The sequence below is a fragment of the Betta splendens genome, chromosome 19 (assembly GCF_900634795.4).
Source record: "Betta splendens chromosome 19, fBetSpl5.4, whole genome shotgun sequence".
In the NCBI taxonomy this organism is placed as follows: Eukaryota; Metazoa; Chordata; class Actinopteri; order Anabantiformes; family Osphronemidae; genus Betta; species Betta splendens.
In genome coordinates this window covers 11,383,887-11,403,037 of record NC_040898.2, presented here as the reverse complement: position 1 = coordinate 11,403,037, position 19,151 = coordinate 11,383,887, and the positions used below count along the sequence as shown (strand labels likewise).

Genomic DNA, 19,151 nt, shown 5'->3' with positions numbered 1-19,151 from the left:
TAAAGCGGAGAGACAGGCTGTGGCCCCCCTACGTCGCAGCCCCCTGGGCCCGCAAGGTCGCCACCTTCACATTTAGGCCTGAAATTGGCCCCTGTGAGGTGCCACCAGGCGGAAATGCAGGGCCAACAGCTTTTTCCTGTCTGGCCTCCGTCTCTCTGCAAACCCCCCCTCTCCCTCCCCCCTGTTATGTCTCACTCTGTCCCACTGTTGCTTTGTCATACCCCATCGTTCCCCAGAGTTATGACCCCAGGACGCTTGCAAACATTGCAAAGGCACCTTTCCCACAGTGGCAGAACGCTCTGTACCTGCCGTCCTCAACATATTAACGCCTGTTTTTTAAGCATAGTGTTTGTTTCTGTAGCCGTCAGTGCAGTGACACAGGGGCTGTGTTTGTTTTCAGTCCACGAGCCTGGAAATAGAAATGGACATAGAGAAAAAATAGAATAGAATAGAATGGAGCCACAGAAACATCAGTAACATTACCAGAGGCGGCAGCTGCTGTACTGCTCGTCTTTGTGTCTGCTCTGCTTAAGAGCGCTGCCTGCACTTCACAGCCCTGGCCTTCCTCAGCAGCAGGCGCCATTCGGGTCCTGGACGAGGAAGGAGTCAATTGATGTTCATGCAGGAGTGTGCTCTCAAATTTTTCTTCAGGGTCCTCCGAGTGCGAAATCCGTTTGAGGCCTGTAAATCTGGTCATCATCGCTACCGAGCGGTTTTATTTTCCCTTTTATTCGCCTGTTATATCTGTTTGTTGTAATGATGGAGGTGGTTGGAGAGATGCAAGTCAGCGGGGGAGTAGGGGCAGGAAGTGTTCTTTCTTTTCCCCTGGCTTTTGTGGCGCAGGGAGATGAAGCCTCCCACGTTGCCTGCCTTTGTCTCCCTGGGCTCCGCGCGCTCTGTGCGGCCGAGGCCAGACCAGCCCCGGGCTTGTATTGTCCCACCGTGGCCACGGGGGCAGGTGGTGGGCCTCCTTTACCGCGGGACCACCGGGCCCTGCTCCACGCGGAGCACGTGAGCTGATTGAGGACATGAGGCGGCGGGAGGTGTCGCAGTGGACCCTGTGGAGTTTCACCCAGTCAGCAAATGGGAACCCGCGGCAAACCTGCCAACCAAACTCAGCCTGTTGCTGTTCACTTGGGGCCTTTCGGGGAAAAAAAAAAGAGCACAATCTTCCGCCACAAGTGACTGTGATGTAAATGCACCGGCTTCTATTGCTTTCTGCGTCTCCCTCCTCTTGGTTCCATCCACACCCCCTTTAACGCGCTCTGTCTAGATGTGGACTCAGTGGATGGGCATTTTGAACCGTCTCCTCAATGGCCGGGGCCCCCGGACAAGAGAGCTCATTTAAATGGCCACTAAGGCCTTTCAGCACAGAGAGACGGAGAATTGACAACATTCTTTCACATCATTACCCGAGGGAGGAGCGGGGAGTCATGAAGCGGGAGGTTGGGAGGTGATGCTCAGGAGGAGACGGGAGAAAAAGGGAGAGAGAGGCCATCTTGTAGCATTCAGCTAGCGACTCGTCAGCCGCGTTTGGCAGCTGTCATGATCTCCATCCTGATTGTTTCCCGACCCGATTCTTCCCGTTTCATCCCCCTGCTGCAGACGTGCAGGCCAGATCAGGCGCCCCCCGTGCAACGAGGAGCGTCTTGGTTTGTGTTTCTTTTTAACGAAGCCCATTCCTCACACCCGCCCCTGACAAACAAACACACACAGCCCCTCTCTTCCTTCCCAGCCTTTTCAGCTGAGGGCTGTGAATGAGTCCCAGGAGTCTCTCTGCCTCCCTGGAGTTCTGCTGGGGTTCATTAATCTTTCATTGGGACCATGGCAATAGGGAATGCCCACCCCCCCTCGCACACGTCCCACTCCCCCTCCACCATTACTATAGAATAGAGGTCTGGATGGCCGGACCATACGCACGAACAACTTTAACTTCTCACTGGAAATTTAGCACAGGGCTCGAACATTAACTTTATTCTCAAACAGCCCGAGCACATGATTAGTTCGCAGCTCTAAGCTGTGCTCACATGTGGACCCACAGCTTTGCATTTGTATCGTCAATGAGCATCAGGCGGCGGCATCTTATGCATGTTTGCCCCCCTGCCAACATCTAGTCCCATTAATGTTTTTCAAAGTCTCTTGGAAATGTGCCTCACTGGAGCTTTTTTTTTTTTTTCTTCCTTTCTCCCTCCTCGCATGGGTTAAAGTCGCTAATGAGGGTGTGTGGCCTATGAGAGAGCAGACTGAGCGCAGACACACACTCACAAGCAGCTTGGCGTCTCACTCCTCTCCCCCTGAACATATCATCCATGTTATGATAAGCCTGATTAGTGCTGCTTCTTTGACTGCTGAGGGCAGGATAAGGATGTGTGGGTAAAGAGGCGAGAGGAGCCTCTGCCACCAGCCTAATCTACAGCAGAGCTCTAATCTGGTTATCTTGTGGTCCGGGACTCCGTGTGTGTGTGTGTGTATTGGTGTTTGTCCTGGCCTGGTCTGATGAGAGGGGCTGAGCTGCTGTTAACGCAGGGGCCCACGGCAGCACACCCCTAGAGCTCCACTGTAATCTTTGGGTAATTGAAAAAAAGGGGGCCTGCGCCACTTAGGAGCACAAAGAGAAGATTACATAGCTAAAACTAATTTGGCCAAAATGCAGAAATGGATTTTCAGCCCCACCTCCTCGCTCCTAACCCTTTTATTACAATACACCCCTACCCTCCGTGAGCTGGGCCCTGGGGGAATAGATGAGGGGAGCGAGGACGCGGGGGAGAGCCCGGTTGACAGCGCCGACTGGAGCCGCTAATGACTGCGGATTCACACGCGCTGCCTCGAGTTTTGCGGTTTTGCAGATGATCGATTACTTCAGCGCGACCGTGGTTAAAAGTGCCTCATCGCGCATCGGGTCCCACGTGTGATCTGGCTACTCCCCAAGCCTCTCAGATTGTGTTACCGAATTCCAGAGTGACACCACAGGAGTGTTTTTAATTACAAGCCACAACATTTTCGCTGTGGCTTGGTGGTTTGGCGCCTCGGGTGCACCCAGAACTTGATAGCTCCTCTTTCGAGAGTTTTCAAACCGAGCTGTAATTCTGTGGCAGGCGCCTGCAATCTCATAGCCCTAAACCAAATATTAACACCCTGGCCTCTTGTTTTCTCCCCCTTCTCTCGCTGTCTGTCTTTATTCTCTCAGTCTAATAAGGTTCCAGTGGTACAGCACCCTCACCATGTGCACCCTCTCACGCCTCTGATCACCTACAGCAATGAGCACTTCACACCGGGGAACCCCCCACCTCACCTACAGACAGACGTGGATCCCAAAACAGGTAAAGCTGGGAGCAGTTTATATTTGAGCTAGAAGTGATGCATTGTGGTCATTTATTGCTTCAACAAAACAACATTGTGACGTATATTAGGGGGGAAAATGTAGGCGAGTCCTTCACGTTGACAAGCGTTCATCTGATCCCATCGAGGTTAATAACACGGTCTGGCGTCCCATTCGAGAATCCGAACGGTGGCTCATAAACATCTCGTAAAACACAGAATTCAGCGAACAGCCACAACTTTCGCTCGACCGCAGCTCCCGTTGCCAAGGCTCGGAAACAAGAACGCCACTGTGCTCGGAGGTCCTCGCGCTTGCATTGAGCTGCGTTCCACTGCGCAGACCAATATCTTCAAAATGGTCGAGTGGCACTGGGATTCATGCAGGTTTTATTTTTAAGCGCCTATTTTTATAGCGGTGCCTCTTAGATGTGCAGTTATGTCTTAACAGCCTGTTGATCCGGCAGAATGAGAGCGTCCAGGATGAGCAGTCAGGTTCTGCCCACACATCCTCCTCCTCCTCCTCCTCGCTCACAACCATTCACCAAACATTTTTAGGCAATTTCATTTGTTTCCGCCAGCATCTTGACCCAGCACATTTGGTTAAAGCCCGTCCTTTCAGGTTAATGCATTTCCAGTGCTGTGAATAATTTCATACTATTCAGTGGTCTCTTGTGAATTGAGTCAGTGTTTTAGGTAATAATGTTCCCTTATTATAATGGTTCTTACAAAGGGGAAATAATGCACCAGCTGCTGTTTAATGTAGTGTTTAATGGGGCTGCTTAACTGGGCTCAGTGTTTAATTAATTAATGAGCTATATTAGGTCTTTAGTGCCGGCTGGTGATGGGATAATGTTCGTGAGGCTTTTTTTAAATAGAACTTGCCTCTTGTTTTTCTAAGAAAAGTAAAGTTTTAAGCTTTTATTCCAACAGCCGCACAACACCCTGTTTATCAGTAACACAATCCCTCCCAAGTGTCGGTTTCTGCATAACCTGGATCAGCTGTAGACGCTGGGTGTAACCGGCAACACTCGCCAAGTTCTGATCTGCGAAGACGCGTCTGGCTCAACTTCGCACTGGCCGAGCGATCGGCAGCAAACAGCTGCACAGGAAAGACAGATGTGAGCCACGCTCGAGCCAGAGTGAGAGTCCTTCGCTTCCTGGCGCGCCGAAAACGCGCGCACACCTCCCTGCTGTGCTTTCCACACATCTCCAGCGTTCCCCGTTTCAAGTTTGTCATGAGAGAGAAAGTTATTTTTACACCCGACTGTGTGCGAGACCTCTTTCAAGGCGAGCGTTCAGGGCAGCTTGTTGATGCAGCTCCTTCGTCTGTCAGCTGCCACGGAAAGCATAGGCAACGGCGTGGATGCTGCGATGGTTCGGCGATGCCCCCCCGTGAGACGAGAAGATGTTCTTAAATTGGACATCTTTGTCACCGTTGCTCTGTGGGAGATAACAAACCAAATTTACTGCTGTTTTCATGCTAAATCTGAGAATGACGTAGATGAAAACCAACAGTGTAGATGCAGACGACTTCTAATACCAACACAAATCCATCCGCTGAGCTCTTCTGTGTAAGTCAGCACTCAACCCGAAGCCCCATATTGGCAGCTCTCTGATCACAGAGAACGCCTTAATTATATTGTGTTTCGTTAACTTCTAAACCTCCGTCATTTTATATCATTAAGCTTCTGAATCAGCAGACAAATGTGACAAGCATCGTGTTGGTGTTTCCTCCTCACCTCTCTCCCCCTCTGCCTCTTCCAACACATTGTGCCGCCCGCCTCAAAGGCCTTTGATCAGGGAGTGTGAATTTTTAGCACTGTGTACACGCGAGCAACAAGCACTCTTCCTCCTCCTCCTCCTCCTCTTCCTCCCATCTGCACTCCTGTGATGTCTGCCCCATTCACACGTGAAACCCCCAACAAAGAATGAATTCAGCAGCTGACAAAGATTTGGTTCTCTCCCTCTCTTTCTCTCCCTCTGTCATCATCTTGTCTGTCCACCTCCTCTCTGTGCCTGTCATCCTCTGTATTTCACAGGAATTCCAAGGCCTCCACATCCTCCAGATATATCTCCTTATTACCCACTGTCACCTGGCACTGTCGGCCAGATCCCCCATCCGCTAGGATGGTTAGTACCACAGTAAGCAAAGCCTTTTTTTACTACTCTGCACATTTTTTATATTCTATTAGCAACCATGTGTTTTAATGCATGAATGTAATAAATGAATCCAGATTTTACCTGTGTGTCAATTATGTGAGCCGTCTCTGTCTCTCTGTGGTCCCCGGTGTGGAGGCCCCTCTCAAACTCAAACTGGATCGCTCAACTTTGTATCACGCTCGCCGCCGGACCGCAGCGGCCGGCTGTAGCTCCCTAAAAGGCACCTCACCAACCTCAACTTGCTACTTTGTGGCAAATACTATTTTGCATGTCTCTGTTTGGTCCAATTAGAGTAATGAACCGTGATTGCCAGTATTTTACCCACAATTCCACACGGGGGCTCTCCCCTGGTAACTCTTGTCAACACTTGTTAATATGACAAAAGGCTACAAATTAAGCTCTGTTAATTTAATGTTTTCTCACCGCGATCTAAATACCAAGAGAGGCCCCGAGCGCAGCCATGGTGCCCTTTGATTTGCTGCACTTTATTTTGGTATAAATTTACATTCATTATTGTTTGTCTTTGGATGTGTAGACCTCAATTAGCGTGATGGCTCCATTAAAGAGACCCGTGCTTCGTCTTTAATTATCACAACAAAACACCTAGTTCCAGCTTGGGGAGGAACAGGGCCCCACTCTGTCGACACAGAGCGAAGGGTTATGAAATTTAATTAGCCATTGCTATCAAGATTTGTGGCATTCAAATTGTTCAGAGTTTTCCTCCCTTTGATCTGCGCTCTGCAATCCCCTAGATTTTTGTCCTGATCAAATGAGAATAAAGAGGCCCATGGTGGGGAGAGGAGAGAGACGGAGGGCTTTACCTTCTCCTCTATCATCACCTCTGTTGCTTTACCTTTCTGCCTTTCTTCTTTTCTCCCCCCTTCCCAGGCAAGGTCAACCTGTTTATCCAATCACAACAGGGGGTTTTAGACACCCCTACCCAACTGCGCTCACTGTCAACGCATCCATGTCAAGGTGAGTTGAGCCCTAGGAGCGAAACACACGTTCTCACCTGTTCACACATTCGCCCGCGTGCTTTTGTGTTGGCTGTGAGGGCAACGCACAAGCAACACACAGGCACGCGCAAGCGAGCGAGCAAGCGAGCTGCAGCTCCTCTCTTAAAGAGAGCTCGCGCTCGTCTGTCTCCGCTTTCAAAAGGCCAATTCTCCAGCGTGGGACTCCGGCTAGCGTGCTCAAATATTAATTGTATTTATCATTTTCTAATGAGGCCCCTGAAGAACATTTACCCCCGCTGCATGTCAGGCGGATCGGCGATGAGCTGGGGCATATCCTCGCTGTGAGTTTGAGCAGGCAGACAGATAAACAAACACGGCAACGCTTTGAAGGGGACGAGATGCTGTAAGCCGGGGCCTGACACTTGGCTAGCACTTTGGTCCAGCCCATTAGGGTTCACCTCAAGTGCTGCTGCGGATATTAGTGCACCCATGGGGGTAATGTGTGTTTGTTGCCATCTTGTATACATGTCTGCGTGTGTCGGTGTTAAAGTGCTTAACGTTCCCTTGAGGGACACATGTCCTCTATATGGTGTGGGGCACAAAGGTAATTAATTTTAGATGACTAAAAGACAATGATTTGTGGGTCTTGAGGAGCAAAAAAGAGCAATAAAGCAAAAACACACACAGGCTCCTATTTCATCCACTCCCTGTGCTCCTCCTACTTCTACTCCTCCCCTCTACTCGCCTCAGCAGCAGGGGACTTCTGGACAGGCTTGGTTGAAAGTGTAGAGATGTTTAATTACAGCTTGATTGGTAAAGCAGCTCCTGAGGGCAGCCTATTTAGACCTCTGGGACACTAATAGATCATGTAGATGCAGCGAGGGAGGGCTCTAATTCTCTTAGGCAAAGTGTTTAAGCTCACTCCTACACTTCGGTTCTTACACTCTATGGAACAGCGTTGTGCATCAGAGTCAGATTCCCTATCACCCACTTCGTCTGAGCGAGTCTCAGGTGCAAAGGGGGCCAGACAATGGGCCTGTCCAGACGTTGGCATCTGGCAGCAGCACCCAGCCAACATGATCTCTGAGCGACTGCTAATTTGGTCCCCTAATGACAGCCTCTACATTGTGATCATCTTATTTCCAGTGTAGCTAATTGAATATACTGGCAGGGGTGTAGGGGGACTGGCCATAGGGGAAGAGCTAATGCCCTGTGATGAGGCCCCTAATTGAATTAGTATAACTGAATAGATGGAGCGCTCTGGGATCTCTCTGGACAATGGGGGTGTGGGAGGGGTCGACATACCCCCTCCCCAAAAAAAATCCTCCAATCCCTTTTTATACACAGGGAAAAAAGAATTACTGACTTTGGTGCAGCACAGAAAAAAATCTAATTGATGCCAAAATCTAGTAACAATCATGTCTAATTGTGTCAGCCTCTTTCATACATAGCCTTCAGCTAGTTGGTTCTGTTCAAAGACGGCCCAAACTGTTGCGATAGCTCAAACGATTTGCAGGGCGCAGTCTGACTGGGGGAAATCGGAGAGAAAAGACACCCCGGCCTTGTACTCTTGTTAGGAGCCGGAGTCTTTTATGAGAGCGCTGCTTCAGGATCAGTCCCCTGTGCCGTCGCCCCGGCCGAATTAGGATGCAGAGAGCGAGTCTGGCACGTTGTGGTGTTGCAGTGAGAACCTTACACCTAGGTCCTGTTAAAAAATACATTCTTTTAGCATATAAGGGGGGGTAAGGAGAGTAGAAACAGTCAACGGAGCAAATGACAGACATTATTTTGATAATAGGGTTGGAGCCAGTGCAGGTCCCCTATATTGTGTGCGTGTGAATATCTGTGTGACAGGTGGGAGGATGTGAAGGCCCCTCTGCCCCTCATGCTTAAGCCTGCCCTTTGATATGTTCCCCCATCATCGTGCTCCCTCTCTTTTCCTGGGGACTGGGAGAAGCGCACCGGCCAGATCATTATACATTAAACAGGCACCGGGGCTACTGCTTCGCATTGGCAATTAAATGGCACTGGCTGCCACTGGGGCTTGCTGCACCAGTGACCCGGCCCTCCCCCCCCCCCCCCCCCCCCCCCCCCCCCCCCCCCCCCCCCACCCCCATCCCGTGACCGGCTATTCTTACCTTTCAGATTGAGACGTAGGAGCCCTGGGGTACGGGTGGGGGTCTCTACCGCGTCCCCCCTCTGTGTGTTGGTTAAATTGGTCCGAGGCGCCGCTTGCTGCTGATGAGACCGGATGGTGATGATGATGATGGTGGTGATGATGATGCCGGCGATGCCCCCTTGCTTCAAAGGGAATGGCCATCATGTTTAAACCATAACCTGGGCCATGCGGTGGCAGCAGGAGGAGGAGGAGGAGGAGGGGGGAGTGAAGGAGCGTGGAGGTGGAGAGGGGACAGGGTGGAGTAGAGAAGAAGAAGAAGAAGAAGGAATAGAGGAGAAAAAATAGATCTTGGAACAGAGGAAATTTTAACAAGTGCACAGAGAGAAAAGGCGGGAGGGTGAGCGGGGAGAGAGGAAACGGAGTGAGAGAAGAAAATGCAGCAGCCCTAATGATGGGCGATATGCAGCCACTGCTACCGAGCTCCCCATCAACGGATGACATGGCACAAACACCAATGTGTCAGTGATGAAGGGAGAAGAGGGGAAAGGAGAAAAAGAGGGAAAGAGTTTGAGGGGGGAGCGCGCTGGCACTCCCCTGAGATGGCCTCCAACAGAAACTAGTTGTTCCTGGCGAGTTTATCCTCATCATTATATTCTGGCTCGGAGCCATGCAGCCAGACACAGTCGGATAATGAGCTGCTTTAAAAAAAAAAAAAAAAGAATTATTCCTCCTTTTTTTTTTATCCTTCTCCTTCATCCTCTTCTCTTAAATTTGTGTGGTCACGTGGAGCCGAGGCGCCGCTAACGTACACATGCAGATGGACGCATGCATGTTTAAGTAATGGAGCGCAAATAATTAGCGTGGCTCGTACAGTGCGGCGGCGGCGCATACGTGTGCCGGCCTCCGCCGCGCCACAAACAAGGGGTTCTGGGCTCCACATGAGCCGTTGGAGATGATGAAATGACGACGCGGGCATGGGCGCGAAGATAAAAAACAGTCAGTGCTGCTGACGGCGCTGAATTGGCAGAAAAGACCGGGAGGAGGCGAATGGAAAGCAAATACAAGAAGTGATACTAGACTCTGATAGAAGCTGTTAATCTATATAATGCGTGCAGCTTTACACCGTTTCCTATCGGTGTAGCTGCTCAAATGCATTTCGACGACATGTTTTTAAGATGAGTAGAAAAAAGGGGGGGGGGGGGGGGGGTGTTATGGCAAGAATTACTGGTTAAGAGACCCTTCACTTATTGATCAGAATGAATTAATGTGTTATTCTTGTGTGAAGCTGTCCAGGCTGATTTTGTGCTTAAATTGAATTGTGTAGCGTTTAAGGTTAATATTTATTGATATAATGTGAATAATCTCAGGATCAGCCTTGACCTGTTTCATGTGGATGTTTGTATGTACATTTATGTCTTGTGGCTAAAGGCCATTTTCACTTTTTGTCCTGAAATACGCGATTAAAAGATGAAGATGGCCTTTAGCCACCGAAGGCAGCCTTGTGTATACATGTGCTCCATTTTCTCATTTCACCCATGTCCATTCTGACGATTTACACAGTCTTCTGTCCTCTAGGTTCCCCCCACACATGGTGCCCCCCCACCACAGTTTGCACACCACCGGCATCCCACACCCAGCCATCGTCACACCCAACGTCAAGCAGGAGTCGTCCCACAGCGACATCAGCTCTCTCAACAGCTCGTAAGTCCACTGCCTGTCTTTTCAGTCGGACTTGAATGGGACGCAGGCGTTGGGGTTGGCTGTGCTCACCTTTCTCCCTCCGCAGGAAACAGACGGACGCCAAGAAGGAAGAGGAGAAGAAGAAGCAGGTCCACATAAAGAAGCCGCTGAACGCCTTCATGCTCTACATGAAGGAGATGCGGGCCAAGGTGGTGGCGGAGTGCACGCTGAAGGAGAGTGCAGCCATCAACCAGATCCTGGGGCGGCGGGTAAGTCCTCACGGCCGCTCCGCTCAGCTTTTATTTTGGTGAAACGCAACGTAACGTCTGGTTTCCTGTCGCAAGTGGCACGCCCTATCGCGGGAGGAGCAGGCCAAGTACTACGAGCTGGCCAGGAAAGAACGACAGCTCCACATGCAGCTGTACCCAGGCTGGTCAGCACGAGACAACTATGTAAGTTTTTAAGTTTACAAGTCGTAACAAAGCACTTTTCCCCCCTCTGCTAGGTCACATGACCACAACAGGGGCTTTTGTTGTCCTTCCTAGCCTGAGGAATGACTCGCTTTCCTTTGATATGCATGTCCGGACAAAACGCCACGACCTAAGCCCGCGTTGTTACTACATGAAGGGTCATTTGTAGCGATTCATTAGGTACATGTGCTCGTTTCGTGCCCTCCGGTTTTGGTTCTGACGCACAAGCGTGCGGTTCCTCAATCCCCCGGTCAGCTCGGCCAGGGGTAACCTTCAGGAGAGAGAGAGGGAGAGAGAGAGAGAGAGAGAGAGAGAGAGAGAGAGACATCTCACCAAAGCAGGAGCCCATCAAGATGTCTTGATGTTCGCACAGCGGAGGAAAATGAGACAAAAGATTAGAGCAAAACAAGAAAAAGAGCAGAAAACGTCAGAGAGACAAAATAAAAAAAGAGGAGGGAGACTTTGGATCTGGCCTGCAGTGTCTGTTACAAACCAGAGGGCAGAGACAGAGAAAAGAGAGACAGAATGAATGAATAAATAAGTAAACACAAAGATAAGTCCTATTCCCTGTTTCATGTTTTGGGCAGTCTGCAATATAATAACTAAGGTTCCTGTCTGTGTCTATTTTTTTTTCTTTCTATTTTTTTGGCGGCTAACCAACAGGGGAAAAGGAAGAAGAGAAAAAGGGAAAAGCAGCAAGCAGAGAGCAATGGTAAGTGAGCTGCAATTATCTCTTATATTAGAAGAGCCCCATCATGTGTCAGGCAGATGTGACATGTTGCAAGATAAAAGTCAAGCTAGTGTTTTGTGTTGTGTGTGTGTGTACGATTGTGTGTGTCTTATTGTGCCTGGCTTTTTGTTTTTTCGGTATAGTTATGCTTCCCAATGCAATATTTAAATGGTAGACTTGCTTGTAATACCCCCCTTTGCCAATTTTCCCCAGCTCCCCAGCTAACAGCTGAATATGCATGACCCCCCCCCCCCCCCCACCACCACACTCCTTCTCACCTCCCCCCTTGACAACCCCCCACTTTTGCCCCATAGCACTGTAGCATTGTGATATGTGTGTTTTGAGAATACGAAGTGGAGGCGTTGCGAGAGCCATTAACTCCGTGCGTTGCCATGCCTGTGCCCTGCAGACAGACCGCACTACTTTGACAGCGTGTGTGCACGTGTTAGTGCACGTTCTAGCGTGTGTGCGCGTGTGTGTGTGTGTGCGTGTTGACTGTGCATGCGTGCTCTTGCTTGTCGGCCTGCCCCCTTGCTTGCTTTCATGCATGCTTTGATACCAACAAAAAGATTAAAAAAAAACAATCACTCACATCTTAAAATTAAGGAGGTTTGCAGATTCTTATGATTCATCCATTGACTCTTCTGATCATATTGTGAGAAGCATTGCCGACTTGTTATCATGTTTATTGCGCTCGTTTTGGTGACGGATTTCTTCTTGAAGGCCTCTCTATCTGTTCTTTTTTTTCAGAACACAGAGAATATTTTCCAAACCCTTGCCTTTCACTCCCTCCGATTACAGGTGCTAATGCTATTTTGAGTATTAAATTACTAACTGTTTTTTTTCTTTTTGTAATTAATGTATATGTATTTATCCTTGAATGTTCACTATTGAGCAGACTTAAGCTAAACATCTCTACTTTAAGATGCTCTCTTCCTTATGATTATTGCTTCCTCTTAAGATGATTTGTTTATTTCATATCAAGCCAGATTCTATTAAATCTGCCGCCATTTACTCATGTTGCTACTTATTGTTATTTTCCATATTTTGGCAAATTACTATGCACTATGCTTGAGGACCTGATGATATAAAGTTAGATGTATGACCTGGAGGCTGTGGCGTCAGGGTAAACCTCCTTAATCTAAACGCTTCAGTAGCTGCGCTCGTGCCTTTTCCTAAAAGCCAGCGACATGGGGCCGGTCCCCCTTTTGAAACGCGCCTCTCCTCAAACGAGGCCCGGGCTCAGACACTGCTCCACAGCGCTCGGCTGTCGCCCCGCTCCGCTCCCGATAATGACACGATTACCGGGTGGAGCTGGCGAGTGACTGGCAGCTTCTCTGCGGCTGACAGCCAGTGCTGATGGGGAACAGTCGAGTGTTTGATGCCGGGTCTGAGGAGTAGACTCCCTCTGCAGGTTCCAGCCGTTTTAATCCCTTCCCCGGCTCGGGCCGCTTCGCAATCTGCTCCTGCTGCCTAGTTCTAGCACCTTGACCCCGCCTTTGAAACCATAATGCACTGATAACATCTAGCAGTCAATTAATCCAGTCTGCATTTGCCTCATGTATTTCCTCTGCATCAAATAAGCATCTTATCTTCAAGCTTTAACCCCAGTCCGATTTCGAGTCACGTGACTGAAAGCGTCTCTTAAAAATTTGCATGTTTTGATTTTACTAATGTCTGAAACACACTAATTGTGTTCAGTGCTATCTTTAAAGGCTCACTTGACAATGGCTTGATGGGGGTTTTGGGGAGATTTCTTGCACTATGAGCCGCTGCCAAGCTTCATAGATTCACTGTTATCTGTTTTTTCTCCTTTATATCTCTCTTCCTTTTGATTTCCGTTCCCTATTTTGGGGGGTTTCGGCTCTATCCCTCCCCTCTGCTGGCTTCCCCCTTCCCTGTTGCGGCGTCAGACCTGAGCGCTCCTAAGAAGTGTCGAGCGCGCTTTGGGCTCGACCAACAGAATAACTGGTGTGGCCCGTGCAGGTGTGTATGGTGTGTGCTTGCACCGGCCGGGGCCAGGTGAGGGCTGGCTAAACCTGTGCTGGGACTTCCTCCTCAGCCTCTGCTGCTGCCTCTTCCTCCTCTGCTCCTCAGTCTCTCTGTCTGTCCCGCTGGCCTATCGTGACCTCTCAGCTTCCTCCAGCCACGCCCTGCCAGGCTATCGCTAGGTTCCTCCACTTTCCATTTTTACCTCCTGTTTGGGAAGAAGGGTATTAACAGCAAATGCCGGAGTGTTGGAATGAATGGCGTCTGTGCACGTGTTGATAGAGTGCCGATCCTGGAGTTGGCTGATCATTACATTAGGCCTCACTGACAGTGGTCAGGAATCATAAACTGGCAGGTTGGAGCTTGGAGAATCTGGAGCTTGGTCAATCTGGAGGACATCCCAGTGTTGCCAGCCTAAACCTAAGCCCTGGCTACATGTTTATGTCTGTGAAATGACGTGTCCATTTTCTTTTTTTCTGTCCTTTTTCCTTTATTTTTTGTCTCTGTGTATGTTTGTGTCTACCTCTTTGGCTAACAGATGCAAATACCCCAAAGAAGTGTCGTGCCTTGTTCGGGCTTGACCAGCTGAGTTCATGGTGCAAACCATGCAGGTATAACTGCTGTAGAACCAGTGAGAGGAAGACATCCGCAATGAGCAGTCTCTTCTTCTTCTACCACTTAATTACTTGCTCAGATCTCCCTAAAACATGTTTCCATCACTGTGGTAACAGATGGCAAACGCTTCTGCTCTTTTATCTAACTAAGGAGCTTCCTGCTATAAATTCACTCAACTAGGTTCAAGCCCAGTGGCAGAAAATGGATTTCTAATATTTCATATCAATAAAACACCTTTCCGTTTCCCCATCTAATTGGAAGTAATGTTTCCTAGTCTTGAAATCCATTTTCTGCCTAGGCAGTGGATTATTCTCTCCCATCTTAACTGTCATGTATGTTCTAATTGGCGGCCTTTGTATAACGATGTTATGCTTACAAATTTAGCCCTGCTTTCTCTGAGGGCCTGCTCAGTGACACTCTTTTCTGTGCCCTCTTCCTCCTCTTTCTCCACCTCTTCTTCCTCCAAACTCCTCTTCAATAACCCTTACTTAGTCCCTACCTGTTGTCTTTCTGTTCTGACACAAGCAGTCTTTGAATTGGAAATATTTTCATGGTAGGTATTTGTTTCTGCTAAGTAATACCATTCACTGTGTCTGGCTTTGCACCACACCTCGCCCCACTCTCTCCTGACACTCTTCAGCTCCAACCATTGCAACACACTGTTCGCTACGGTTTCCATTTGCATCATTTAGTCATTTTTATACGTTGCTAAATTTGCTCTCGGGGAGTTAAAATTATCGACTGATATCAAAGGATATTCTTGGATTATGTCATAATCTCTTTACCAGAACGTCCAAGAGTTTCTATATTTACCCACTCAGTCTACTGTTTAATTCCCCCTAGCTTTTATTTCCCAATACTGCTCTATCCCTAAACGATAAAAGCAGACGCTGAGACCAGGAGACAGTAGAGTGCGATCATTCAGTCTTCGCTGTAGGAGCAGAGAGGTTAAAAGTTCTCACTGGGCTCCATTTCCTAAAAGATGCATCTGGTTGAATATCCCGCGGGACTGAGAAATCAATAGCGTGCACGGGCACATACTATCAATCAATATGTCTGTTAAAAAATGGATATTAGCTCATTTGCTGCAGTTTGACAGACAGTTATGGAGAGGAAGATGTGTATGTAGTGGCAAAATGATACCTTTTTACGCCCGATCGATAGGCCGCACCACCCAACGCTGCAGTATCAGTGCAGAGTGGACTTAAAAGCCTTATCTGCGCTGTTTTCTAGTGTTCTGTACGGCCCGCTGCTGCGCTTGCGCCGCTGGGTTTATCGGAAATGCATGCCCGTCTTTCATCCCAGCATGCGATCAAGGTTTCACGAGCCTCTGTTGTGTGATTTGTTGGTGTCCCTCCTCCTTCCCATTCCCAGTAATCTGCTCTCTCTGTGTTTATTCGGTTTTACCCTTCAGATTTACAGGAAAAGCTTTTTGCTATGACAACCTTAATGAAGCCGCAGCTCGGTGTAACATGTTCCAAATCTCGATCCATCCCTTTTTTTACCTACCCCCTCCTTGTCCCTGTGAGTCTTAAATACTAATACGCTGTGGCCTTCAGGCATCCTTGTGATAGAATAGAGAGCTGAGAGAGGGGTCACAGCCAGGGTCAGGGTAAAGATGAGGTGGGCAGAGATTCCCCCCTTAACCAAATGTGAGCACTGCCTTCACAGCAGAGTCACCACAGATAAATGCAACAATCCCCTATTCTCTGAACCACCCCCCTCCGCCGCGCTCGTACACGGGTTCCACTGAGGGCAACAGGCCTGGCCTCGGGACTCAGCAGGCAGGGGGAGGGTCCCGACCCCGGGCAGGAATGCAAACATGGTGCCGTGACCCCTCATGCACACGCACTCGTGTCTGTGGGGCAGATGCGAGGTACCGTGGAGCTTGCTGGCTGACTTTTTTTGTTAAGCCCGGTATCCAAACTGGGTCCCCTCAGGAGAGGAGGAAGCAGGGCCAGATAGAAGTAGAGGAGGCAGACAGGTCCCCTAAGCTCGTGTTGCTGGAGAGAACGAGCCCATTCCCAGTTGGAGCTCTGTCTGTAAGAAAGGCCGCGTTTACATCCAGAGAGCATTACTTCATCTACTCCGCTTCATGCCGCCATCGTCATCATCATCATCACCCTCCTCATCTTCCCGCTGCTTCCTGTCCAGATGCTTCACCTGTGACCGTTTCTTCACGTCTTCCGTCTTATGGCTTAGACTTTGTAAATTCACTGTCCTCTCTGCCACGTTTCTTCTTAGCACACGTCCTTCACGGAGCTGCTTAAATGCACCGTAAGCTGTTACATAAGGCCGACGAGTCGCCAGTAAATGGCTCGCTCTCATTATATAGAAGGCGACGGTGCATTCAAGTCAGCAGTGCTAAGATGCAACGCTGTTTGAAGATGTGGTGCTAAAAGATGTCTTCTCTATCTCGCCTTGTCCCTCAGGAGAAAAAAAAAGTGCATTCGCTACATCCAAGGTGAAGGCAGCTGTGCCAGTCCTCCCTCTACGGACGGAAGCTTACTAGACTCCCCCCCACTCTCCCCCTCCTCAGCGGTCCCCTCCCCCTCCTCAAAAGAGTCCAAACCTCAGACTGAACAAATGCAACCTCTCTCACTGACTATGAAACCGGCCCACCAGCCACTCCACCACCCGCACCTCCTGGCTGGGCCTCCACCGCCATCTTTGGCTCAGCTGGAAAACTCGGCTGCAGCCGGCAAAACGCCCGGCGCCTCCCACAACGGAGCCCTGGAGCACGGCGACGTCTCGTCCTCGCGGCAGCCGGGCTCCTCTGTGGCGTCCTCACTGGCCCGGCCCTCGGCTTCGCTGTGTCATTCCCACTCGCTCATCCCCTCCACGGCCCCTCAGCCTCTGTCGCTAGTGACCAAGTCTATAGAATAGTCTACCCTATTCTTCTTCTCCTCTTTTCTAGCTCCGCGCACACACAAACAGACACACACCTTTCGAGGCCCTCTCTCTGCCACTATATTTCACACGCCGTCAGTTTGTTTTTTTCTTTCCCGTTGCGTTTCTATGCCATACGGCTTTGGAATCTTAGTTTTTGTTTTATTAAAGTTCATTGGTCAATATTTGACCTATCATTATCAAAAATCTAATTATTATAAAGAAATGATACAATGAGCTGTAGTATAGCTTTGTGAATCTGCCAAAATTTTTAAGCATTTTGTTTTGTCTTTTTTGTAGTGTTAAACAGTGCAAACAGAAAAAAATTATCTAGTTCCACTTCCAAATGTTTAAAAGACGGATATAAAAAGGTAGGCTAGATTATTCAACGAGCCCTTTTCTTGAAAGAGTTGGTTCTCCTTCTTTATTTGTATTAAATACGAGCTTGCGAACCAATCATTTGACATCAGTTCAAACTCTCGGAGGGCATGAGGCTAGCAGTGACACCTCTCTGAGGGACAACTTTAATTGTGATGTTACTTGTTCTTGTTTAAATGTACAGAATAATGGGGAGGGGGGATTACTGTGTTAAATATGCATTCTTCCACTGCGTTGTCTTTTTTTTCTCTGTTGTTTACCTTTGGGGTGGAGTCAGGCAAGTTGGGTGGGCTTGAGGGGAGGTCGGGGTGGGAGGGTCGAGGGTTATTAAAATGTCACAACGCTAGGACCAGTAGTATTTATTGCTTTAGAGATTGCTTGTTGTATCTTGTACGTGTCTCTTTTTAAATTTCTGTTCTTAATACATTGTACAAATATTTTTTCTTAAGGTAAGCGACTTATATATGAATGATCCATTTTTACAAGGAGGTTTTAAAAGGCAAATCTTTTGTTATGGATTTCTTTCCTCACTGAAAACCTGGATTCCGCTCAGTGTACTGTGTAGATCTCATAAAAAGAAGTATGCACAATTTCATTTCAAGAAATGCGTCTATAAGCCATTTTACAAAAAAGAAGAAAAGAAAACTTGAAACAAAAGGCAGTGGGTACCGTGTCTTCAGTAGTTGGAAAAGTGTCTAAAGCCCTTCTTTTTTATTGCACAGTCTCATCTCTCGGACTGTAGATTGGTGTACAGATTTTCCGTGCCAAATTTTGTGATAATTTTCTCTGCCCCGCTAACCATGCTGTAGGGATACACTTTTTTTTTTTGTTCGTTTGTTTTGTTGTCGTTTGTTTCTTTAATTTCAATGCCATTCTTTGCTGTGACGTTACATAGATTGCTATGTATGTAGTATAAATGTTGCTATAACAAATGTGTTTGGTAGCAAATTGTCAAATATTAAAATTTAAACTTAATAAAAAGACGGACATCATACTGTATAAACCCACAAGGGCCAAATTATGTATATTAGGAGGTTCATAAAAAAACTATTAAATACAAAAAAATACACAAACTGCCACTTTTAAGTACACTACTACATATAGGTAGATAGAAAAAAATAGGCATGTTGATGTTGCAAGAGGCTGTAAAAAAAGCTACAAGAGAATCATCCACTCGGTGCCATTGTAGTTGACATGACGCGACTGTAATCTGTCGATTTCTTCTCTGGTTTATTAAGATGCTAATGATAAATAGTTTGAATGTTTCCTTAACGGCTGTGATGTTCCTGTTCTATTTTATGCTCTTATCTTTTTTTGTTTGTTTGTTTTTTCCTGTTATTTTAAATGGTTCCCAAACCATGTTTTTTTGTAATGAATAAATGTTTATGCTGTACAGTCTCTGTAGCATGCAGTTCTGTATTAATAAAAGCAACTTAGTATGTGCACATGAGTGTTCTCCTTTTGTTGTGAGCGTCTCTGGCAGGTGCAGCAGTTTCAGACGCTTCTTACTCAGATTTAGTTCTACAATAATAGCAGTTATTGAGAAAGAAAAAATGTAATAACGTAGAGGAAAATCAAGTTCAGTGGAAGGAGCCGAATGGAAAACGATGAACTTCCTGAATTACGTTACAGGTTGTGCGTTTATTTTGAAAGCACGGGTTCGCACCACTCGGGTTCAGGGGCTCTTCCACATGGAATGGGCTCCGTCTTCAGTTGCTAGTTGCGATAGGACACGTTTCCTGCCACAGCATCGTTAACCTCTGTGTTCTTGCAGCGTTCTGGGGCATGTGGACAGGATCGCGCTGGACAGGTGTGCGTTCGCCTTTCCCTCACAGCTGCTCAGGGTG

At 48.1% G+C, this 19,151-nt stretch overlaps 1 protein-coding gene across 36 annotated transcripts in view; it reads left to right on the top strand.

Moving 5' to 3' along the window:
* The window catches only part of tcf7l2 (transcription factor 7 like 2), a 77,778-nt gene extending 59,029 nt beyond the window's left edge, over positions 1-18,749 (top strand). For 4 of the 36 annotated variants that reach the window (XM_055504194.1, XM_055504201.1, XM_055504204.1 and 1 more), the window contains 10 exons: positions 3,188-3,320; positions 5,358-5,460; positions 6,367-6,453; positions 10,114-10,254; positions 10,340-10,502; positions 10,578-10,686; positions 11,353-11,415; positions 12,184-12,234; positions 13,347-13,419; positions 16,470-18,749. In XM_055504194.1, the coding sequence (XP_055360169.1) occupies positions 3,188-3,320; positions 5,358-5,460; positions 6,367-6,453; positions 10,114-10,254; positions 10,340-10,502; positions 10,578-10,686; positions 11,353-11,415; positions 12,184-12,234; positions 13,347-13,419; positions 16,470-16,923 (1,377 nt within the window). In that variant the 3' untranslated portion in view covers positions 16,924-18,749. Of the gene's footprint in view, positions 1-3,187; positions 3,321-5,357; positions 5,461-6,366; positions 6,454-10,113; positions 10,255-10,339; positions 10,503-10,577; positions 10,687-11,352; positions 11,416-12,183; positions 12,235-13,346; positions 13,420-13,960; positions 14,034-14,529; positions 14,592-16,469 lie in introns of those variants that run through there. The other 32 variants (XM_029135164.3, XM_029135174.3, XM_029135170.3 and 29 more) reach the window with 28 other exon arrangements.
* Positions 18,750-19,151: the final 402 nt, after the last annotated feature.